Genomic DNA, 23562 nt, shown 5'->3' on the forward strand with positions numbered 1-23562 from the left:
TTTTGTAGTCAAGTCCTGTTTTTTGTTATTATTATTTCTGTGTTTGCTGCAAGGAAGTCCTTTGGACCTTGAGGGAAAGATGGGTGGAGGGACGAGGGAGAAGAGCTGAGTTCCTGGCAGGCTGGGCATCACCACCTCCCTCGTTATGTCCCTGTGCTTGTTGGTGCTCCCTCCCAGCACCAATTCACAGTGAAAGGAAACTGGAAAGAAGCTGGCTCTAAAATGTCCTTGCAAAGAAAACTTTACTGTAATGCTGAGGGTGTTCACCAGGCAGCAATGCAGCACTCAGCACCAGCATCACATTGTACCAAAGAATGAGGTACTGCCATGCCTAAAAAGATGGCTTTTAAAAATGCTAAAATGATGCATTAAAAAAAAATAAATCTTTTTGTTTATGGGCTCAGAATCTTCATGCATTGGATAAAGGAAGCTGCCAGAAGAGGAAAGAGCTACAGACTGGTGCTGCTGACAGGGCAGGAAACCTCCCGGACAACGCAGTCCCTCTTGACATCTTTCCTATTTCATCACAGATTCGACTTGAGCGGTGCACCAGGATGAGCACATCCACCTTCACCTGGCCACGGGATAAACGATAAAGTGCTTTACATCAAATCACCTGCACTTGCTCCCCTACTTGCATCCTGCAGTAGTGTCCTTGGGGCTGGAAAGACAAATTCAGCAGGAGAGCATTTGTGCTCCTGCATGGCAACACATAGCTCCTCATCCCACATCTGCAGCTTTACAGCTCCGGATACGTCCCGAAGGATCTGAGCAAGGCTAGAAGAAATAACTGATCCGTGAGGCGACAGTTTTGCAGCCCGTTGATGAAAATAATTTCTCCTCTTCTGGGAAGTAGAGGATGCTGTCAGCCACCTCCTGCACGACGCCCTGCCGTACCTCCAGCCCTTGCTGCACGAGTTCGTTGATGACGCACTGCTTTACGTGGTGGTGCTTCAGGGGGAGGAAGGGCACGATAAAATCAATGAGATGTTCATTAATGATCCCGGATTTCCAGAACCCACCTGCAAAGGAGACAGAAGATTTTACTTTCGGTGTCTGCGGTCCTTGGAGTTCACAGAGCTGTTTTGTTTGAGGTCAGAGTACTCGGCTGATGGACCTGCTCGTTTTGTGCAAGTTAAACCCATCAGTTGTCAGCTCCTCCTAACCCAGATTTGTCTTTCCCCAGGAACAGATTTAGATGGACTTTCCCCAGGAACAGATTTAGATGGAAAGGTCATTTAAGCTCTGCCCTGTGACAAGGAGAAAGCAAGGAGGTCCAGGCAGGCAGCAGGGACTGACACTTCTCAGTGCCTTTTCAGTGACTGTGCTATTTGCCATACCTGGACTGGATACACATTTTCTCCAAAGAATTTTGCTAAGCATGGGAACAGATGTGCTGGCTTGGGAAGCAGGCTATTCCTTCTCTCTGCCAGGAAACCTCAAGGAGATCACAATTCCCTTCCCTTCAAGTCCCCGTCCCCTTCTGTCTGCTTAGGAAATCCCACAGAGCATCTGTGGCTGCGTGGAGTGGGCCTGGCTCCCTCTGCTGGGCTCTACTCCCTGCTGAAACACTTCAGAGGCTCTCACTCACTCTGAGGGTTCTCGAACACGGCTTTGGAGATGGCAGACTCCATGTCCTGCAGGCTGATCTCCTCCCGGTCCCGGTGGGCACGCCACAGATCCAGAGTCATTTCATTGATCTGCTCTCCTCCCGCGTTGCTGCACGAGAGTAAGATGACTTACCACCCCAGAGAATGGGACTGCAGGACAGAGGTGGCATCTGCCACCCTGCATCAGCTCCAGCCAGGCTCTCCCAGCTGCCTAAAACAACTCTTGTAAAGGGAACAGAGTCACAGGAAGGGGAGAGCTTTTTCAGGCTCCCCGATTCTGACTGTTCACAAGGAAATAATGTCTGTTGGGTTTTTGCAGGGGCTCAGTGCTTGGAGAAGGAAAAGCAAAATGAAAGCATGCTCTGAAGCAGGCATCACCCTGTACCCACGTGAGAAGCAGTGCAGCAGAATGCCCCGAGGTGCCCCCCCCCACACGGGGCCTTCTCACCTTATGAAGATGAAGATGGCTTTGCGGTAGTTGGTCCCGTACACGACCCACGAGGGTCCCAGGAATGGCATGATCACATCAATCAGGCCTGGGTGCATCTTGTCCATCTCCTCAAAGAGAAACACCGACCGGCCGCAGTTTGTCAAGTTCCCTTGGATCCAGTGCTTCAGGTTTGCCTGGGAAAAACATGAACGAGGCATAAAGCAGCCAGGGAGGCCTGAGAGACACAGGGCGAGGGCTGGGGTGAGGGTGCAGGAAGCACCACCTGCTCAGAGCAGGCACAGCCAGCCCTGAGGCAGGCTGCTTTGCTCTGCTGCTGGCACAGTGACTGGTCTGTGCCATTTATTAACCCATTATGGGTCTTCTAGGACAGATCTGAAGAAGCAGTGAGGAGGCAGCGAACTAAAGCTGGGCCTCCAGGCTCCAGCAGCACCCTGTGTTCTTCTCTTTCATGGCATTGCAGCTCCCAGCAACTGAGTGCTGGGAGGGAGCCGTGCTCGTGTCCACCTCCTTTTCTGGTGCAGAGCTGAGTGCCCACACCGAACAGCTCCGTCTGTCCTCACTGCACCTGAACTTCAATGCCAACCCACACACGAACGCTCCGCTCTCCTGGAGGTTACGTTTAACTCTTAACTGCAGCATTTTACCCAGCGTGAGGCTTCGCCCTACCGAGCACATTTCTTCTGCGGACACAAAAGAACACACAGCTCCTCCAAGCGCCCAGAAAGAGAATATCCAGGCGTGCTGCTTTCCCCTCTCTGCCGAGGAGAAAACCTCTCCGTTCGGGTCTGTCGTGTCTGGGAGCTGCAGGAGCCGCAGGTTACGCTGTGCTGGGTGTGCGAGGAGGGGACGGTCGGGTGCAGCAGTACACATGCTCCCGCAGCGACTGAGATGTCCGGGGAGAATTTCAGGTGAAAGGCGCGAAGAGAAACGCCGCGCAGATATTTAAAGAGGGAGAAAACGACAGCGAAGGACGCGACCGATGGGAAAACAAAAGCGCAGAGCGGATCGCCTTCAGCCCGGCGTGTGCGGGATGGGGACACGGAGCTGCGGGGCTGCCTTAGGAGCAGCCCGAGCCGCGCGGGGGCAGCGCTCACCCACCTTGTACCGCTCCGCGTGCTCCGCGTGGGGGAAGTGCACCACGGGGGAGAAGCGGTGGACGTAGGGGCTCTGCAGCCCCTCGGGGAAGAGGTGCCGGACCAGCACGGCGCTCACGAAGGTTTTTCCCGTCCCGGTGGAGCCGTGGAAGGACATGACGAGCGGCTTCTCCGGGCTGCGCTTCTCCAGGAACCGCCTCAGTCCCTTCATCAGCTGCTGCCGCACCAGGGGCTGCCCCACCAGCGCCACGGCCAGCTCGCACTCCAGACCTGCGGCAAAAAGCGAATCTTTTACGAAACGAGAGGTGGACGGCCCCCGCCCTGCGGCCGCCCCCGAACCTCGGCCCAGAACCGGAACCTAACCGCGCAGGTCGGGCGCGAAGCCGCACTCGCAGTCCGCCATGAAGCTGCAGCGCAGCGCCCGCAGGTCCCAGGCGGCGGCGGCGGCGGCCGAGAGCAGCACCAGGTGCAGCACCGGCACCGCCGCGGAGCGGCCCATGGCGGCCGCGGCTCCGGCACCGCCCGCACTACAGCTCCCGGCGCGCACCGCGCGGCCACGTGGAGAGGCGTGACCGTGCGTCAGTTGGCGTGGTCACGTGAAGGGGCGTGTTCATACATCAGGGGGCGTGGTCTGGTGCGTAACCCCGCCCACTGGCGGCCGGGCTGGGGGCGGCGCGCTGTCCGTGGCCGCAGCGCACTGAGCGTCCCCGTGCCCCGCAGCGCACTGAGCGTCCCCGTGCCCCGCAGCGCAGAGCGACCACGGCGTGCTGGTGTGGGGGAGTCCCTCCAGAGGGAGAGCGTCGAAGTTTATTGTATGTAAGAACCAAGGCCGTGAGCTATGTACACGTATTTACAGGACGAAATGAATGAGCCGAACTATTTACACCAGGAACCGTCCCCGCGGATCTGTACATTGAGGAGTGACCGTGAAAACGTATTTACAGGCGGAACCCGGCAGCTGTGGGCGAGAGGGAGATGGGAAAGGGGGAGGAGAGGGACACCATGCAGCCATGGACCGCGGCAGGGCTGGGCAATGGGTGCTGTCCTCGTCCCCTGGGGTGGCAGTGCCAGGGAGGTGGGTGGCAGATGGGAAGCGGCTGCTGTTCCTCCTCCTCGTCCCCACATTGCCGCTGTGTCCCCCATGGGGAGGCTTCCTGCTGCTGGGGGGGTTACAGCTCGCTGAAGCGCACTGCTGGCTCCAGCTTGTGGGACAGGGCAGTCAGGACCTTGTCGAACTTCTCGTAGCGCTCGGCCTGGCTGCTCTCGGCCCCACGGCTGCCCCACAGCAGCCGCAGCTGGAACTCGGTGCTGAAGATCTCCAGCAGCTCCGCTCTGCCCTGGAAACCTGCAGGGAGGAAGAGTCAGTCCCATGGGGACCCTGCACGTGTGGGACGCTCCATCCAGCGCTGCCACCACGGTGAAGGGAAAAGGGCCACCCCCATCCCCACCTTGCTTACCCTGCAGCTTCACCTCGGCGTTGGTGTGGTACAGCCCGCCGTGGTGGGCCACCATCCGTGCAGCTTCCAGGTGGGCCATGACCACCTCCACGCCATTGTCCGTGGCCTCCCAGGGCTCGGGGCTGTCCACCAGCGCGTCGTCCCGCTCCAGGAGAGTCACCAGGGGCATGATGTGGGGAAAGGTGGTGTTGGTCAGCGGTGGTCCTTCTGCAGAGAGAGGCTCCGTGAGCACCACATGTGACCCTGGCACTGGTGGCTGCATGGCTCAGTGTTCCCGCATCCTCCTTATCCCTGTCTGCCTCGGCCCCACACATCACTCCCAGGATCACACGGCCCTATGGGCTGCCACCACACCCCTGGGATGGAGTTCTGGCTCAGCTGCAGCACAGACGTGGCCGTGGCTCTGGAGAGGGCTCTGCTCGAGGCCATCACGTCCTCCAGTGCCAGCTGGGACTTTCTGCTTGTGCCCAGGAGAGGAGCACTGCTGTTCCCACTCTGGCAGTCTGTGTGTGTCCCAGGGCTGCAGTAAGGAGTGGGTGAGCAGCTCCCAGGGTACTGCATGTAAAGGAGATGCTGCTTTTCATCCTCCCCGCCTGTGACCAGCCACTGTCCCTTTGGCTTGGCACGCACTGCCATGTGAGCACAAGGATTTGGCTCGCCTGAGCCATGTTTGTGCCCAGCTGCTGGTTTTATTTAGTTATGAAATGCTTCCCTGGGAAGGAAGGGGCAGCTGAGGCCAAGCAGGCGCTGCTGGGGCTGAGTAGAGGCAGGCGGGAAGTGTCTGGCCCTGCTGGGAGAGGGACACAGCTCTCCAACATGTGCCCCCCCAGCGTGGCTGGGAAGGAAGGAGCAGCCAGGTGGGAGACAGGAGTTACTCTTCTCACCTTTCCCTTCGTTCAGGCTCTTCAGGAACGGCTTCAGTTTCTTCTCATAGAGGATGGCACCCTCTGTGTGCCGCTGCCGCAGCACCATCCAGGTCTGCTCCAGCCGCGAGATCTGCAAGCAGAGGGAAGTGCTGCTTCCGAGCCCCAGCACCACGGCCACGGCCTCTGCTGCCAGCACTCGAGGCTGGAGGCTGCATGGCCCTGGCACCAGGCTGGGCTGTGCTTCTTCTCCTGCCATTCCCCAGGACAGCATCCTCCCCATGCTGCAGTGGCCTTGAAGATGAGACACAGGGAGGGAGCAGCAGTTCTACTGCCTCTGAAGGCAGGAAGCAAGGCTTCCCAGCTGGGCTCGATTTAAAATGTAATTTTCATCTCCTTTCATCTTCCAAAAGGAGCAGTGTGGCCCGGAGATGCTGCTGCCACGGCCTTGAGACTGATTTGTATCGTACCGGAGGGCAGATTCATTTCCTTTCAGGAACAGTGCCCAGCACAAAACAAAAAAGCCCAACCGCCAACAAACAATCACATCCCGGCAGGACTGGGCTGTCTGCTCCACAGAGGGGAAGGCTCTTTCCCTTCCCTGCTTACGTCCCAGCGGATATGGCCCCACAGCTCTGCTGGGGCACGGTCCCCCTCCTCCCACCCCAGCTTGGGGGCCACCAGGGGAGGGGGGTGCTGAGGAAAGGGGCTGAGCCCATCCCGCGAGGACGAAGGCAGCATCCCTATACCTGTGTCATTTCCAGGGCATTCATCACAGCTGCAAAACTGAACATGTTGCCCATGGTGCTCTTCAGCTCGGCGGCCAGCTGGATGGTTTTGTGGAGCAGGGCTGCCCGCTCCTCTGTGCTGCCCGTGCAACCCAGAATGTCCACAGCGATCATGATGGACATGGTGTGGAACCTGTCGTGGGGCGAGAGGCAGAGCGGGGCTCAGCGAGGGGCTGGGGGTGCTCCTGCCACTGCCCCAGCTCGGGGGCTCAGTGGGACCCCAGGAGGTGTGATGTCCCCCTGCGCTGAGCTGGGGCAGCCCAGGGGAGCTGGGCTGTGCCGTTCTGTGCCGTACCGTTCCAGCAGGTCGAGCCGGAGCTGGTGGCCGTGGGGCAGGGTGAGCAGCTCCATGCCGGAGCTCACCCCCATGAGCTGCTGCATCTCTGCAGTTACACCCGAAATCCGAGCAACCTGGCAAGAAAGGTGAGAGGTGATTAGAGCCGAGCGGCCTCGGGCAGTCTTTTGGCCCAGCTGATGCGGGGCAGCAGAGCTGACAGCAGGGATGCTCCGATGCTCAGCGATTCCTCGGCTCAGGGGCACTGTTTCCCTGTTAACCTGGAGCAAACAGAGGGCAGCAGTGCCCGTTCCCCCCGCCTGGCCCCTCCGTACCAGGCAGTCCACTTTGGTGATGTGTTTGGCGAGCGTCTTCGCGTCCACATCCGCCAGCAGCTCTTTAACCTTCTTGAGCACAGCCATCTCCAGGGGTTTGTTCTCCAGCGGGATGAGCAGGGACTGGAACGCTGCCGGGTTGAAGGAGGAGCACGTCTCCATGGTGGGGGGCACAAAGCCCACAAAGTCCCGCTCTCCTTTCAGCCTCTGCCCCACGTCCGCTTCCCCAGAGCCGTTCTGCACAGTCCCTCTCTGCCCTTCCTCCACCTTTAGCCGTTCCACGTAGCTCTTTGCTGGCAGCTGCTTGGTGACGGGTGAGGAGGGGTGCAGCTGGCAGTAGTGCCCCGTGTCGGGGTCACTGTAGCTGTTCACAGAGGGAGAGGGGGAGGCGCGGGCGTAGCCGTGGCACGGCGTGGAGTGGGTGCTGTGGGCAGGGTCTGGCAGAGGTTTGCTGCTGCTCGGGCACAGCTGGGGCTCGCTGGACCTTCTGATGACCGGGGAGGCTGGGGTGATCTCAGCTGCTGGGCAGGTATGAGGCTTTAGCCGTGTCACTGCAAGGAGCAGGAGAGAAACTGTTAGCAGAGCCTGGAGCTGTGTGCACACCGAGGATGCACCAAGTATTTAGGGCAACGCTCCGTGCCTGGGGGCAATACAGCCAGCCCCATCCCCCGCCCCAGGCCCGCATCTGTGCTGAGCTCAGCCTGAGCCGTGTCCCGCTGTGCTGATGCTACCTGTGCTGTATGCAGGTGAGGTGGGGTTCTCTGAGATGGGTGACATCGGGGAGTGCAGGTCCTGGATCTGGTCCACGCTGACAGCACAGTTGCGGATAATGTCCCTGTGGTGTGGCAGGGACACGCTGCGGGGGCAGGACAGAAGCATTAGACTCTGATGCCATCCATTAGCACAGCTACGAGTGGAACCCATAATGAGCTCAGCTGGAGCTGTGAGCAGCACCTCACCCCGCAGCTGGAGCAGAACGGGTCAGTGCTATCATAAAGCAGAGCCAGGCCTGCCTGCAAGGAGCCTGGTCCTGGGAAGAGAGGGGAAGGGCACCCTGACAGCAAGGTACTGGGATAACTGGGATGGGATGGGATGGGATTCCAGGGTACTGTGGGGAACCAGCTCTGGCAAAGGAGTGGGGCAGCTTTCTAGCATTGTGGTGCCTGGCTTCAAGGGGATATCTGATGCTGGGTGTATCCTTAAAGGTAAGAGCTGCACGGTGGCTAGATGAGCTGTGTTGTTCTCTCCCGGAGCTGGCAATGCAATGTGCCTGGAAGCTGGATGCATGCCCGGCTGGCTCCCAGTGAGAGTGGGGAGGTGCTGCCGTGGGTGAGCTGCGTGTGTGCTCCTATAGCAAGCTAGGAGGTCTCGTGCCAGTGGGGCAGCAGCTGCAGCCCGACACAAACAGCGTGAGTCAGCAGTGTTGCAAAAGTGGCTGTGGTGGGTTGGGCAATGCGAGCACTGCAAGAAAGCAGGGCAAGCAATCAGCTGCCCTCCCAGGCACGGACTGCAGGGATGAGTTTGGAGTCAGAGCACTACGTGTCTGCGGTGGGAGCAGGATGGGAGAACAGCTGTGATGGTGAGAGATCTGGGGAAAACGTGAGTGGTGAGGAAAGGCTGATGGGTCTGGGCTCTTCTGGACATGAGTATGTTCTCCTGAAAGCCCAGCTGTTTCCGTTCTCCCTGCTGTAACAGTTTGGTTGCCTGTTTTCTGCTGGTGTGTCCTCACCCTGCCCTCAGGATGAGAAGGTTGGGGTGGTGAAAGGCAGCTTGGCATGCAGACTGGGACAGGCTGTGCCTGCTGGGGACACAGTGGTGATGTGGGTCCCCTGGCCTCTGTGCAGGTATGTGAGTGTGCTCTGCCTTCCCAGGTGGGGCCTGGGCTGCCAAGAGGAAGCCATGTGAAGGAAATCTCCTTCACCCCTGGAAAACCTGATGTTGCAAGGTTCAGGGCAGCCTTGCTAGAGGCTCAGCGTGGCTGTGCAGACCCCATCCGCACAGCTCCATCACCTCCTCTTAGTAACTCCTTGCAAATACCCCAATGGAAAAGGCTCTAAAATGGAAAGTTTGGTTGGGAGTGAACCACCAAATGCCCTCACGGTGCTGGCTGACACTCCTCCTGCATCAGCATGGGAAAGCTTTGACGAGCCCTGACACACTGCCAGTCCCAGGGTGACACAAAACACCCTCTGCCTTCTGGGCTGTGTGATGCCAAGCCGTGTGCTCACTGTGTGCCGCTGCGGTGGCTCAGCATGGCTGGCAGCCAGCGTGGGAGAAACCCCAGTTCCAGCTGGATACCAGTTCCTCTCCCGGTGCCTCTGCTGCTCTCCGTGCCTTCACCGGGGCCGTTTCCACCCCCAAACCCTACACCTGCCTCATCCTCGGGGACCGACCCCCTGCACCCACCTGGTGGAGCACCCTTCGGCCCTGGTGATCTTGTCGGCCGTCAGCCCGTCCGTCATGGTGATGCTCCTCCTCTTGATGTGCCCCCCTTTCTGGGGGGCCGGGCTGTGGGACCCCCCGTGCTTCCCGTTGGCGAGCCCATAGCTGGCTTCCAGGTAGCGCAGGGGGAAGGTGCGGTTGATGGGGCAGTAAACGATGGCACCGCTCTGTTCGGAGACGGCCTTGCGGTTGCCCACGTAGAAGCGGACGAGGGCGGGCACGTTGTCGAAGCTCTCCTGCTCGAAGAGGTACTGCACGCGGGTACGGCCGTCGCTGGACTTCACCGTCACCTTGTTGATCTTGAAGTGGAGGGGCTCGTTGCGCCAGCGGCACGTCAGCACGAAGTCACCCAGGCTGGTGAGCGAGTCGCGGATGAGGAAGTCGCCGTTCCTCTGCACGAGGCCCTCTGAGACCTGGCAGGGGATGGGACAACGGCTCAGCCCCACCGCCCGCAGCGGCGGTCAGAGGAGGCTGCTGCAGCAGGCTGTTATTTAGGGCGCTCCCCTCATCCTGGCTGTGTGACTTTCAGGAGTTGCCCCGTGGCAAATCCAGGCAGCCCCCGCCCTCCCCGTCCTCACCTCCCGCGGGATGCGGCCGTGGTACCACGCGTGGCTGCGCAGGTCGGTGCTGCTCAGCTTCAGCTCCTCTTCCAGCTCCTTGTGAAGCTTCTCCGGGGACGAGTCGAGGATATATTTCTCCTTGGAGAACTGTACAGGGAAGAGAGAAAGCATCAGCTGGGGTTCTGCCACGAGCAGCGCAGCCACTTCCCTGCAGGGTCCCTGTCCTTCCCACTGCCAGCACCTCCCACGTGCACTGGGTTTGCTGGCCACGGGGTCTGGGAAGGGAAGGACTGACCCTTGTGTGCTGGTGAGTCCTGAGGGCAGTGCCCCTGTGCTGGGGCTGCGGGGATCTCTCAGGGAGGGGCATTCCTGATGCCCCCCACCAGGAGCAGACCTGTCCCTGGGGACGGATACCTGCCCCTGCTCCCTGTCCAGTGCATCTCTTGGGTTGAACCACTGTGGGAAGGAAATGCACGTTGTTCCTCCTCCAAAGGGTTAACTCAGGCTGTGTTTAGCCTGACAGCAGCATGAATAGTAATGACAAATGTAAAGGAAACCTTCTGCATCGAAATGAGCTTTTACCAGCACTGGTGCACCTGAGCCTGGAGGATGCAATTTCCCCTCCTCCCTTCCCTGGAGAGATAAGGATGGCGTCACCTCTCCCTCGGCCACGCTCTCTGCCACCACAGCGGGGACATCCCCCAAGGGCAGGGCCTGTGCAGGGGGGGATGTGTATGCCACCAGCACAGCAGCGTGGCTGGGGCTTTGGGGGTGTCCCGTTTTGCTGGCAGCCCCTGAGGTTGCTGGTGCACACTTCCACCAGCGCTGATGTTGGTTGTGTGAGCTCAGCAGCCTGGCTCCAGCGACAGGGCCAGCACGGGGCACAGCACCAGCCCAGCCCTTTGGCTCCGTGCTGCTTATCGGTGTCTGCAAGGACAGACCAGCTTGAAGCTGGTGCCCAATGGCACTGCTCTGGCACATGTGGCTGGCTGTGCACCTTTCCCTGAAGCACTGGGGGCTGCAGACTCTGCACAGCACCTTGTCTTGTGCCCTGAGCCGATTTCTCTCTGCTTCTCATAGTGCAGGGCACTGCTCTCACAGACTGTGCCCTCTGCTCCTGGGACTCACTGAGTCCCTTGGCAGGCTTTGTCCCCCTGCCCAGCACCTCCCCAGCCTGGAGCTGTGTGCATCAGCCAAGCTGGGCAGCAATCCCATCCCAGGGACAAGGCTCCAGGCCGGGGAGGTGGGAGGAGGCAGGGGAGGAACAGTGCGATGGCCCCAGCTCTCCAGGGCTTGCCCTCACCAGCCTGGACCTGCCTCTGTTCTTCCAAACTGCTAACAAGTTAAAAAAATAAATGCTAGGATGGTGAAAGCAGCCCATGAAAGTGAACACACTGAGCACTCCTCTGGCCTCAGTTCCTCCTCAGAGGAGGGTTTTGCTGCGGAGATGTGAATGTGAGACACAAGGGTTGCGTGCTCCTGAGCACCTCCACTGCCCCAGGGCCCTCGAGGAGACAAAGCCACATGGCACTGCTGAACCCTATGGAAAATAAACGGTCGTCAGCGGTGCTGCTGAGGTCTGGCTGCATCCTGGGGGGCTGAGGCCGAAGCAGATGCCATTTCCATGACAACTCCTTGCTTGGTGTAAGCAGCCCTGGGTGCCTCGAGCTGCAGCACTGCTGCCGTCCCCAAGCACGGGGCTGGGTGTCCCTGCTGAGCCACCTCGCCGCCGGAGCTGTGCCCCCAGCGAGGGGATTAGCACCCTGCTCCACATCTGGGTTTTCCCCCAGATCCTCCTCATGCAAACGCACAGGATAACAAACACAAACCCAGCGTCTCCCAGCCGGGATTTGGGCAGCAGCCGGCTGGCAGCCACGCCAGGTGCTGAGCTGGGGAGAGACACGTGGGGCTTTGTGCCCTGCAGTGGGGACAGCTGCGAGCAGAGGGACCCTGAGCCACGGGATGGGCACCGTCCCTTCAGCTGCTTGGCCGGGCAGTGAGGTCCCATCCAACTTTAACAGCCACCCAAAAGGGCATGCGGTGGCTGCCCCAACCAGGAGCCTGATGTGCAGGGAGCCCTCCTTGGTATGGCAGCACCCTGGGGGCTGTCCTCGTGCCTTACGTTGGCTCCGTGCTGCCCTGCTCGGGGTTGTCTCGGAGGAGGCTGTGTGTGGCTGCCAGCTGGCACGGCGCTGTCAGCAGCGTGTAAGCGGATGTGTGAGCAGAGAGCTGAAAAGGGCACCACTCAGTGCTCTCTGCTGTGCCAAGAGGACATCAAAAGACCTACAGCCCGACGGGAGGCCTTGCATGCTAGAGGGTTGGCTGCGGAGAAAAGCCTCCTCTTCCACTAGCACCCAGCTCGAGAGCATAGTGCTGGCCGCCTGCTCAGAGCCCCAAGGCTTCTTCCCACCGAGTGGGGTGAGAGTGGCTCCCCCAACCAGCCAGACCAGCTCAGGAGCTGCCACAGCCCATGCCAAGCTCTGCCTGAGGAATCCCAACCAGCAGCTGAGGTGCTTTGGCTGGTGAAAGGAGAGCTCCTCCATCACGTTTAGCACCAGGCAGGCTGTTCTGTGGGCTGTGGGTGCAGCAGGGCTCACCAGGAGGGGATTCCCTGGGCCCTCCACCCCTGCTCCCCTCCCTCCCTCTACCTGCTGCTTTCTTGGCAGAGGAAGTACCTTTGGTGGCAGCTCTGGGCTGGAATTGGCAGCCAAAGGGGAAGAGCTGGGGGGTGGGGGATGCTGACAGCTGTGTAAAACAGTGGCTCTGCCTGGTGTAAGGAGAGCTCCAGAACCTGCTGCTTGGCTTTCTCTCCTTGCAAAGGCGCTCTTACGAAACAGGAGTGATTTGCAGCCTGCTTCCCAGCTCCCCCCTCCCAGAGCTGGAGCAGATGAAGTCAGCGTGGAGAGCAAGGTGTATGCACACCCACCCCACCCAGCGATAACATCTCCTGGCTGTCCTCGGGGCACAACGTGCAGCTGCTCTCCCTCTCCTGCTGCCTGCCCCGCAATGGGACCCTCACTGGGGAAATCCCAGGCCCTACCATTTGCTCTTCCAACTCCCAGCTCTTGCAGCTGGAGCAGACCTGGGGCCTGGGAAGCAGAACTAGGACGGAATGGATTAAGAAGCCACCTGGAGTGGGTATGTGGGCAAAGCCTCAGAGTCACCAGAGAGTCTTTCTTTGCTTAGCTCTGCACTGGGCGATGGGCTTCACAGCAGGGTGTTTTAAAATCAACATCCCTGTTGCTCTGCCCAGCACTGCCCAACCTCTCTGTGTGCCTGAGAAGGGCCAGCCCACCCAGAGTGAGGGGAAAATCAAGTTGTCATGGGGTTGCTCTCCATCTGCATGCAGTTCATCATACCAGTCTTGATATCCCTGTGGAAGAGAAATAGTTGTTCCCTCTGTACTGTCTTGCAATGACTCTGGGTGTCTAAATAGGCTCCGAGGAGGCACGTGCCCATCTCGTAGGTCAGCTCTTGGCTATGTCACATCTCTGCTGCTCCCCACTGAGGACACACACTGACTCAGGAGCTCTGAGCTGGCGCTCAAAACCTTTCTTAGGAGTGGTCCCAGTCACCCAAAGGATCTCCTTTGTGGCAGCTCTGGAGCAATGATGTCTGGCTGGCAGGGGTGGGGTGCAGCTGGGGGTTGGTGGCTGGGAGCACTGGGATGCTGTAAGGTGGGATGGCTGCCCCATCCCTCTGCTATGGGGTGGTGCAGTGCTGTCCTGGAGGAGCAGGTCTCCGGTGCGCTATGGGGCGTGTGTGTACACACATTTCCATCCATCTCTATATTACTTATCTCACTCTGAGACGGCGGTGGCGGCTGCTGCTGCATCCCTTTTCAGAGCTGCTATTGGCCAGAAATGATGTCAGTGCTTCCCAGGCTGGGTGCACTGCCATTGGCGGCGAGCAGGGATGCGGCTGTCAGCTGGAAGCGCTCCAGTCATTCATGGGGACTTCAGTGTGTGTTTGCTGGGCACACTCGGACACAAATAGATGGTGAAAGATCTGGCAGAGCCAGGTGAGCACTCAGGGCTTCACTTTTAGCTCTTTCCGTGGCTTGGACGGAGTGCCCTCCATCCCCTCCTGCGTCCCTGCTTGAGGGCCAGGCACCCACCTGTCCCTCCCTTGTTCTGGCCGCAGCTCACTGTGATGCTGTGTTAGGGCACATCCCCTCTGACAACCAGAAGAAGCTCCTTTGCATCCCTCCGTTTGTGCCCAGTTAGCAATCACAATCCCTGGCTCTGCACCGAGATCAGCAGCAATCATGACAAGACTTGAGACGCATCCTCTGGGCCCCGAGTTACCCAGCGTAATCTCTGCAGCTCAGCACCCACCTCCTGGAGCAGCACTGAATCAGACCACCAGCTCCGGGCACTTCTCACCCATTTTAACTCGCAGCATGCCAGCAGCTCGTGCTTCGGTCAGAGCCCGCATGGCTCTAGCCGTGCTAAGCACCTTGGCTCAGCGGCTAAACAAGGGAACCGCTTCCTAGAGCTCTATCCCTTCCTCAGCTCGTGCAAAACGCCAGGAATCCAAACATGGGATGCTTAGCTAAAGGTGGAAGTGCCGCAGGACAGGTGACAGACGGATCCCGGCTCTCTGTACCACCGCGGCACACGCAGACCCAGGCCAGAGTGCTGCGTGTCCGCCGGGGCTGATCCTCCGGTGCTCCCGAAGCACCTTTGAAGCCGAGCGCTGCCCCCTGCCCGGGTTTCCCGCTGGCGAGGGATTCTGCTGCGCCCACCGCTCCGTCAGAAGTGCCGCACTCCGGCTTTGCCTTCGGCTGCAGCATCCCCCCGCACAGCGGAGCCGAAGCACCCGAGCGGGGAAGCAGCTTGGACACGAGGGCTCCGAGCCTTCCGCTGCTCCCCGCGAGCCGCCCTACAGAGCGGCCCCAAGGTCAGCGCTGCCCTCGGGGCTCCCCTTCCCCCGCGGCCCCACGCGATCCCCACACCCCCACCTCGCCCCGCGTGCGGGCACCGCCGGGCTGCGGGGATCCGTGCCGCCGCGCTCACCTGCACCTGCATGAAGGAGCCGCGGTAGAAGCAGCAGGCGGCGGCCGACAGCGCGCTCCATAGGCTGCAGCGCTCCGTCATGGCTCGGAGCGGAGCGGCGCGCCCGGCCCGGGCTAACCCGGCCCGGCCCGGGCTGCACCGCCGCTGCCACCGCCGCCGCCGGGCTTCAATTTCAGCCGCTTTCCCGATTACCTCATCCCTTGTCGGCGGAGCGGGGCGGCACCGAGGAGGCAGCTCCGCCCCGGACCGCCCCGTCGGGACCCGGGGCCGCCACAGCGGCGCTCAGCGGCCGAGGAGCGGCGTCCCCGGGGGAGCGGGACCGCTCCGACCGCACCGTCCCGAGGGGAACCGGCCCGGCCGGGGCCAGCGCGGCCCCGAGCGGCTCGGGCAGCCCGCTCAGCTGTGTCCTGACGGGAGCCATAGTCCCCGAGGCGATCCGTCCCCACCGAGAGGAGCGGCAGCCCCTCCACGAGACCATCACCGCCCATTTCAGCCCCATTTCACTCCTCATTTCAGCCCCGTCCCGCTCTGCCCTCCCCAGTGCCACGCAGCGCGGGGACACTCGGTCCCTCGCCCCCATCCCTCCTCACGCTCCTCATCCCAGCGCTACACCGTCTGCCTGCTTCCCACGTCGGCTGTCTCCGAGCTGTGTTAATTAAGGCTCCGCTTTGGTTGAATTAAGGCCGTGGTTTCACGGACGCTCTGAGCCCCGCAGCCCCCACCTCTGCTCCGCGAGCTGAGCCCACAATCGGGCTCCACGTCCCCTCTGCTGGGGGTCCGGGGGATGGGAGCAGAGGTGTCACTGCTGCCACCCGCGTGGCCTCTGTGCTAATTAACCCAGCCGAGCTCCTCGCATCCCCAGGCAGGGAGGAGGCAGGCAGGGCTGCCGAGATACGGGTCTCTAGAGCACAGAACAAAGAGCTCCAACGTGCTCGCTGGGCTCTGCCCTTTGCATTGTAGGTCCCCGTGCCCGTGGGTGCCCGCAGCCCCAGCAGCAGCGCCGGCGCTCCGCTGTCCCCGCGTGGGGCCGAGGGATGGAACAGATGGAAACGCCGCTCTGCGAGGGATCCGACGGTGAATCACACGCCGGCAACGGCTGCTCCTCCGCAGAGGGCTCGGCCGCTTCCCTCCCGCAGCGGATCCGACGGAGCAAAGCCGGAGCCGTGCCCGCGCTGCCCCTTCGCAGCGGCCGAGAGATGCGGTTCTGCGGCTCTCCGCCTTCACCCGCGCGAGGGTGAGTGCTGCTGGGTGCTAAGCACCCCGGCCACGCAGGGCTGCGGGCTCCCAGCCAGCTGCAATCAGCCCGAGTGCCCCTGTCGTCTTGGTCGCACGCACTCCAGGCTATTACTTATTGGACTAAAATAGCTGCTGCCGCTGCAGCCCTGGGGCTGCTCCCACAGCCGGAGGGAAGCGGTGTAGAAATCACACGCGCCGCCCGTGGGCTGCGTCTGGACACCGCAGGGATGGGTGAGAAATAAAGGCCAAATGGATCACTTCTGGCGCGTGCCCATACAGCAGGGAACCCTCCCTCGGCCCTATAGGCAAAGCCATCCCCGCTGCCCCACACCGGTCCGTTAGCTCACGAGCCGCGCAGAGCGCCCACCTCTGGGCGCACACACCTTGCCCTATAGGATGCTCCAGCCCTTCTCAAACAGACCCCCGGGCGGCCGTCACGTGGCAGCATCCTAAAACAGGCGGCTTCCCAGCGCTCCATCCCAAAACACGCAGCGTCCCGGTGTCATCACCCTGCTCCTGCCCAGCTTCCCCCACCCCACGGTGCCAGCAGCCTGCTGCAGGAGGGCTGGCTCTCCTCTGGAGCCAGGCGCCTCGCTAATGAATTTCTGGCCAGACATGAAGAGTCCTCAGGAATGTTAATAGTTTGCTGGAGGATAAGCAAGAGATTTGGAGAGATTTACACGGGCTTTCATGTGACAGCCCCACGAAAGTGGCTCAAACCCTTCCTTTCCTACGTGGGGACGGGGGGGGGGGGGCAGCGGTGGTGGTGAGTGATGGGGAGCACAACATGCAGGGAGCAGCACTGGGGGCACCGTGCATGGCTTGCATGGTTTCTGGCAGGAAAAGTCTTCTGAGGACAAAGGGAGAGGTGATAGTGTGGGGGTGCAGAGCTGAGCACAGCACCCCACACTGCTGGCACCCAGCTGGAGCAGGCTGCACCGTGCTCAGGATCTTACCTTCACGTATTCGCTGCTGGACTCCAGGCCATCGTGGTGGCTAGAAGGGGCAAAATAAAAACACATGAGCAAAGGGCAGCAGGTTGTGCTAAAGTGGTGGTGGCACGCAAGGCCCCGTGCCCTCTCTGCCACCCTCATGCCCACTCGGGGCAGAGCTTAGCCTTCCTAATGCGATCAGGAAAGAATGGGGCTTTTTGTGGGATCTCCCCTCAAATCGGCTTGGGGCCGTATGAGCAGAGCCGGGCAGAGCTGGCAGGAGGCGAGGTCCCCAGGGGTCCCCAGGGGTCACAGCAGCCCCACTGAGCACTGCTGGGATGCATCACCCAGGGAGGTGTTGCTGATTGCTGCTCTACAGCTTTGTACCACCCCAAAGAAACCAACACGTCACTGAAGGCTGAGTGCTGTGCGGCTCAGACTGAAACTCCCACTGTCCTTGGTGGCACGTTCGCTCCTAGCCCTACTGACAACAAACCCAGTGCCTGGCACACAGCTGCCATGGCCACTTCTGTGCCATTATTTCATGCAGGATGCTGAGGGCTTTTCTCCTTCCTGAGGATCTAGCAGTGCTGCGGCTGCCTTTTGTGCACTTGTGTGTGCCTGTGCAGATGAGCCCAGTGGAAACAGGAAGGAGTCTGAGGGTGGAGAGGTTATAACAATGGAGCTGGGAAGGGAAGGCCTGGGGATGGTGGTGGCCACCAGGTGTTAACCTGCTGGTGGCACTGCAGTGGGACAACACGAGCCCTATGGGAGCCGTGGGTGCACCCACCCCGCTCCCTTCTTTTCCCCATGCCCACCCTGCTGCAGTGACATGGGAGAGGAAAAGCAGAGCTGGAAAGCCCGGGGGTGAAAAAGGGAGAGGAGCATTTGGAGGGGCTCACAGCTGCTTTGGGCAGCTGCAGTTTGCCTGCCCACCCCGGCGCTGCCCCTGCAGCCTGTTTGCCTTTCACACGGCCGCGGAGAGCGCCTGGTGCTGTGAGAGCCGTGAGAAAAACCGGCGGAGGACGGGGGGCCTCCAGGCAGGAAATCGGGAGCATGAGAGCAGCTGGGAGACACTGCGAGGAGGGGGGGCCCTGGTGCTGGGGAAGGGCAGCAGCTGCGGCTGGGGGGAGCAGCCCCCCCCGGTCTGTGCATTCCTGGAGGAAAAGGCATTTTTGGGGGTAGTGAGTGCCTGGGAGAAATTCCAGGGCTGCCTCTGGAGCGCAGCGTGGTGGCTGAGGCGCTGGGGCTTGGAGCTCCTGCTTGGGGTTTCTTTGGTGTTTCTTGGGGTCTGGCATCGTGGTCATCTGCAAACGTGCCAGGCTCTGGGCTGGGGAATGTCATGATGAGGTTCCAGCCCCAGGTCGGTGCCCGAGCTCTGCTCGCCTTTGGACACAAGAGCCGTGCCCCAAGGGAGCTGCCGTGCCTCAGTTTCCCCTCTGCACCCATTGGGCAGAGCTGCCTCCTTTGAGCTCTGCTCCGTGCTGCCAGAGCTCTGCGGGGTTTGCTGGTAACGGCAGCTCCCTGCCTGTGCCCTGCGGGAAGTGGGACTTCCTGCACTTGGAGGGAAGCTGAGTCACATCTGTCCGGTGACCTGCGTGTGGGTCACCTCCTGTTGGTCACGGTGTCCCTGCCGTGTCCCTGCTGGCGTCACTGCTACTCCTGCCCGGCCACCGCCCGGCTCTGAGCATCCCGAGGGATGGGTGCTACTCTGTCTCAGCAGAGTGCAATTCCAAAGGAGCCTGATCCTCAGGGAGTACCCTTGTGAAAGCACTTGGGTGCACGGGCAACCTCAGCCCACCTTGCCTCAGGAGCCCGAAAGTTGATCAGGAAACTTGAAGATGCTCCAGGGGTGGAAAATGTGCCCAAAGGGCCACGTTTGTCCCCTCCATAGTCCCTCTGCATGGGTACTGCCTGTCCTGGGCAGCCACCCCCGGCCCCCCCACAACATCCTGGCTGGGAGGGAATGTCCATGTCCCCAAGGAAGTGCTGCACAGGAGGAAGGGCTGGGGAACAGCACTGTCCCAGCCCTGCTTCCGCCCACTCCATGACACAGCCCGGCCATGGGGACAGCTCCAGCACACAACCTGAGCCCAGAGCAGAACACGGAGACCCCCGACACCAAGCCCTGCTCCAGTCACTCTTGTGCCTCAGTTTCCCCAGCAAATGGAGTACCCAAGCAGAGCAGCTCTAGATAATGCAAAAAGGCGTTCTGTGCTCAGTCTTTGGAGAGGCAACTCCACACACCAGCACTCCCCAGAGCTAAGGTACCCGGGTGACTGACAGTGTTCCCACGCTGCTTGGTTCCCGCTCACGGCAGCCTAGGAGCTAATTCATTTTTGGGAAGGGAGCCCCAAGCCCCCAGACTCGTAACCCCAGGGCACCCACTGCCCCAAGCTGCTCTGTCCCAGCACTGGGTCACAGCCTACTGTGGTTTTGGCAGCCGCAGCCGATGCGCTCGCTCTTCCCATCAGCAGACACCGGGCCCTGGGTGGCTCCTCCAGCATCCACGTCGAAGCTTTGTGCACCCCGAGCAAAGCCTCTTCCCATCCCTCCCCATCCCCTGCGCCACGCCGTGGTGTCAGACCCTTACCTGCCCTGTCCCAGGGTGGGAAGCCTCCTGCCCACCGCTGTCATCGGCTCAGCCAGCGCCTCAGCTCCGGGATGGGGAGAAGCTCTGCGGGCGCTCCCGTTCCTGGCTGTGAGCCGGCAGTGGCGGACCCTCCTCCTTCCCGTCCCAGCCCTCCTCCGGCCCTCCCTTCGCGGCCGGCAGGAATGTGAGCTCTGTTCCCACCGCCGGCACAAATTCCTTTTCCTCGCCCCGATCCCGGCGCCGTGCAGTACCCCCCCGCCCCCCCAGATGTCAGAGTGTGCCCCTTTGGTGCTGAGTTAGTGGGGCTCTGGGGCTGAAAGGCGATTATGGGGATAAGAACGAGGCTGGTGGCAGGACCTTGTTACTGGGGGAAATCTAGCATCCCTCTCCAGTGCTCCCCAGTTCCATGCGTGTTTGGGCTGGGATGACTTTTCACCCCCGTGCCCAGCTGATGGATGGGGCTAAAATCCATCTTGCTGATTCTGAGATCCAAAGCCTCTCAACAAGCCAACCCCCATCTGTGGGAGCTGAAGTCCCCAAAACCTGGGGAAGGGTTTCACTGGAAGGAGGGGGAATGGAGCCAGGGTGGCTGGGTTTTGGGGTTGCCTCTGTGCCTTGAGAGAGGAGGAGGATGGAAGGAATGGAAGTGGGAAGTGAAGGATGTAAGGGATGGGTCAGTGCAGCGAGCCCCAGCACTGGGACAGAGCTGCTGGCAGGACAAAGGGACACTGCACTGAGTGGGGCTGAGCACTGTTTCCACCTCATCCGGAAATGGGAGGGAACAGAAATCCCACAGGAAACCTTGCTCTCACAGAGAGGGGCCACAGTGTGCTAGGGTCATGATGTCCTGCTGGCCAGGTGCATCCCGTGGGGACCCTGCTGTGTCCCAGCCCCTTGTCCTGCCCAGAGAACACACAAAGCAGGCAGAGCCAACCCATAGAGCCATACCTGGGCAGGGAGCTCTCGATGGGGTGTTCTTGCTCTTTTTCCTGGAGTTCCCCATGCGTGGTCTCTGCTCCTGGTGCTGTGCTGGAGCTGGGGGTCAGGCTGGGGCTCAGTGCCTCCATCCCAGAGCAGGGGCTGTTCCTTGGGGCCTCCTGGTCCATCCTGGGACCCGAAGGCAGCGCCTCCTCCTCCTCCTGCTCTGCTTTCCCAGAGGCTGAGGATGGGTCTTTTCCATAGTTCAGTGTGCCAGGTGTCTTCGGGCTCTTGGAGACAGGCAGTGCAGCTGTGCTGGACATCTTGTCCCTGGGGCTCCCTTTCTCTCGGCAGCTCTGGGTACCCCTGGCTTTGCCCAGGTTTTTCCCTGCCTTACCCAAGCTGAGCCTGGGCATGGTGCCCATGTGGCTGTACATGTCTGATGAGCGGGCGTAGGGGCCGGGGCTCTTGGGCATAGTGTTGAGATCATCCTGGGTGCTGCCAAAGGGCTCTTGCAGGAAGCCCTGGGGAGAGGGCAGACCCACGCCCAGGCTCTCGGGTGAGCTGGGGGCCACCGACACGCGCCGTAGGGTGAAGGAGCGGGGGATGTTGGTCAGGCTTTCAAAGCCTTTGAACTTGAAAAACTCTGACAAGGAGAAAGGAGAGAGGAAGGAGATCAGAGCTGGGCACAGGCACCACGCCACAGTGCAGCTTGGTGCCAGCCCTGCTGCACTGCACATTGCTGGGCCCACCCAGCGTGATGTCCCCATGGGCTGGGACATGTACAGTGCTGCTTGAGGCGTTTGTGTCAGATGCAGTAAAACATCCTGTGCTGGCCTGGGTGAGACAGTGGTTGTGTTTCCCTACTGCAGCTGTAAGGATGGTGGAGAAAATGCCTGGCTTCAGTGAGCAGCCAGTGGAAAAGGCCAGAAATGACTCCTGCTCCTCCTCCTGCTCCTGCCCCCTGCTCTCCTGGAGGTGAACCAGGCAGGACTGCTGCTCCTCCAGGATGAGAGCTGGGACATGCTGCATTTCCCCGTGGTGCTGGGGTGCTGTGGCTCTGCCCCAGGTACACGTTGTCACGGCACAGAGCAGGAACCGGCCACTGGTTGGGCCCCGTGGTGTTTGTGCAGCAGCACCGGCTGTGGGCAGCCTCCTGCCTCCACACTTCCTCAGCTCAGCCCCTCGCAGCCTCCCTGCAGCTCCACCTGCAAGTGCTGAGCTCACAGCGTTCACTGCAAGAGTATTTATAACCCTGGTGGGAAGCTCTGTGTTTCACACCTCAGTGCGGCGTGCTGCTGCGGTGCATCCCCAGCAGCAGCACATGGGGCAAACTGAGCTGCAGACACTGTGCTGCACAGAGGCACCGCACAGCTGGAGGCCTGCTGTTCTGGGTGCCCTGGGGGTTTTGCAATGCTTACACAGCGGGGCTCTGTGCAAAGCCTCTTCCCCTCCAGGTTTGCCAGGACAGGAAGCTGCACTCTGCGGCAGCACCCTGCTAGGAGCCTGGGTGCTGGGGGCCCACGTCCTGCACAGTCTGCAGAGTGCCCCTGCAGCCAACCAGGGCAAAGGAGCTGCAGAAACCCAGAAGCATTCCTGCATACCCGAAATCTCATGACCTCATGACTCTGTTAATGACAAAACATCTTTATGTTAAACACCCCCTTGGCATCCGAGCATCCTCTGCATCTGGGGCTGATGCAGGATGGGAAAGCTGGGGGCCTTCCCCATTTTTCCCGCATTCCACCACAATGGAAAATCCCAGCTTGGCCGGGGCCGTGGGAGATGGGTTTTGCTGAGCTCCTCGCACAGCTCCCGGGGGAGCACAGGGGTCGGCCTCCCGCCGGCATCGGCACATGGAGGCAGAGGAATGCAGCGAGCAGCAGCAAAGGCAAGGTCCTGCTCGGTGCAGCCCTCTGGAGCCGCCTCCCAGGGCTTTGGGGAAAACCCGAGGTCCGTGAGAAAGAGCTCAGCTCCCTCCTGGTGGGCACCAGCGCTTCCTCTGTGCTCAGCTCCCAGTGCTTCAGCCCCGAGTGCAGCTCCATCAGTGTGGATTTACCACCAGCATCCACCCCATTCCTCTGCTGCAGGAGCACACCGAGGGCTCCTGTACACCCCCAGCCCCAGCTTGCAGCCCCCCAGCTCCAGCTCGCAGCCCCAGCCATGCAGTGTGCTGAATGCTCCCTGAAAACTGTGATCTGGGGGATGGCAGTGGTGGTTCACCCCTGTTGCATGCTGGCACCTGGTGCAAGCAGACTGCTCCCAGTCCAGTCCCAGCACCAGAGCCATCAGCACCAGGGTTTGCTCCAGCCTTGGGGATGGAAGCCCCCACAGCTCAGAGCTCTCAGCAAGTTTCCTAACAAAACCGAGGACTTCTTGCTTAAGAGAGGTGACCACGTTCACATTCGCACATTCCCTTCCCAGCCGAGGCAGCCCAGGTGAACACCCAGCACCCTCCCGCTCCATCCTGATGCGACTTACTGAATTTCTTGAAGCCCCCTCGTTTCTGGCCCTCAGCCATGGCCGTGCTGGGTGAAGGCTGCGGGGACCGGGAGGGACAAGTTTATAAACTTGAAGCCTGTCCCTGCCTGCTCCTCCCTTCCTGTCCCCCCTCCGCCTCTCTCTTTGCTCTCTCAGTCACTCAGCGCTTCCTCCTCGCTGCTGCCATCTGCTCGCATGCCTGCTGCTGTCCCCTGTTGTCCCTTCAGTCTCTTCCTGGCTGCCCAGGAGCCGTCAGCGGCACTGTGCTTCAGGGCTGCCCCACAACCACTGGGTGTTGGCACGCAGTGGGATGGCAGTTCCACACGTGGAGGTCCCTGCTGCACATATAGGGCTCCGCCCCACGGTGGAGCCCGAAGACCCCACTGCACCGTGTGCTGGGGGAGCGTTTCTATGGGGGATGCGGTGGCAGTCACAGGGCCTCGAGCCCAGGAGCCAACTGTGTGTCCCTGTGCGGCCACGGGGCGTCCTACACGCTCCCTGCTTTTGGAT

At 60.9% G+C, this 23562-nt stretch overlaps 2 protein-coding genes across 4 annotated transcripts; both read right to left on the reverse strand.

Annotated features, from left to right (window-relative positions):
• Positions 1-721: 721 nt before the first annotated feature.
• Positions 722-3654, reverse strand: TOR2A (torsin family 2 member A). The gene is made up of 5 exons (XM_065737591.1): positions 3519-3654; positions 3160-3425; positions 2059-2234; positions 1592-1719; positions 722-1022 (listed from the first exon to the last, which is right to left on the reverse strand). Exons 1-5 carry the CDS (start codon positions 3652-3654, stop codon positions 778-780), a joined length of 951 nt encoding a protein of 316 aa, XP_065593663.1. The 3' UTR covers positions 722-777.
• A 266-nt stretch (positions 3655-3920) lies between these two features.
• SH2D3C (SH2 domain containing 3C) lies at positions 3921-23172 on the reverse strand. 3 transcript variants are annotated; one of them, XM_065737577.1, is made up of 16 exons: positions 23053-23172; positions 20936-21217; positions 20182-20267; positions 15934-15988; positions 15116-15173; positions 13234-13247; positions 13004-13050; positions 9893-10021; positions 9279-9727; positions 7604-7728; positions 6873-7423; positions 6559-6674; positions 6225-6396; positions 5497-5608; positions 4613-4819; positions 3921-4500 (listed from the first exon to the last, which is right to left on the reverse strand). In XM_065737577.1, exons 1-16 carry the CDS (start codon positions 23090-23092, stop codon positions 4325-4327), a joined length of 2619 nt encoding a protein of 872 aa, XP_065593649.1. In that variant the 5' UTR covers positions 23093-23172; the 3' UTR covers positions 3921-4324. The 3 variants fall into 3 exon arrangements, with proteins under 3 accessions (XP_065593649.1, XP_065593647.1, XP_065593648.1); XM_065737575.1 differs by lacking the exons at positions 13004-13050; positions 13234-13247; positions 15116-15173; positions 15934-15988; positions 20182-20267 and adding an exon at positions 17085-17124 and having other exon boundaries at positions 20602-21217; positions 23053-23171; XM_065737576.1 differs by lacking the exons at positions 13004-13050; positions 13234-13247; positions 15116-15173; ... (2 more) ...; positions 20936-21217; positions 23053-23172 and adding exons at positions 17085-17124; positions 19654-19874.
• Between the last annotated feature and the right edge of the window lie 390 nt (positions 23173-23562).

This window comes from Cyrtonyx montezumae, unplaced genomic scaffold (assembly GCF_038088225.1).
Source record: "Cyrtonyx montezumae isolate F1298 unplaced genomic scaffold, pur_monq_1.0 scaffold_20, whole genome shotgun sequence".
NCBI lineage: Eukaryota > Metazoa > Chordata > Aves > Galliformes > Odontophoridae > Cyrtonyx > Cyrtonyx montezumae.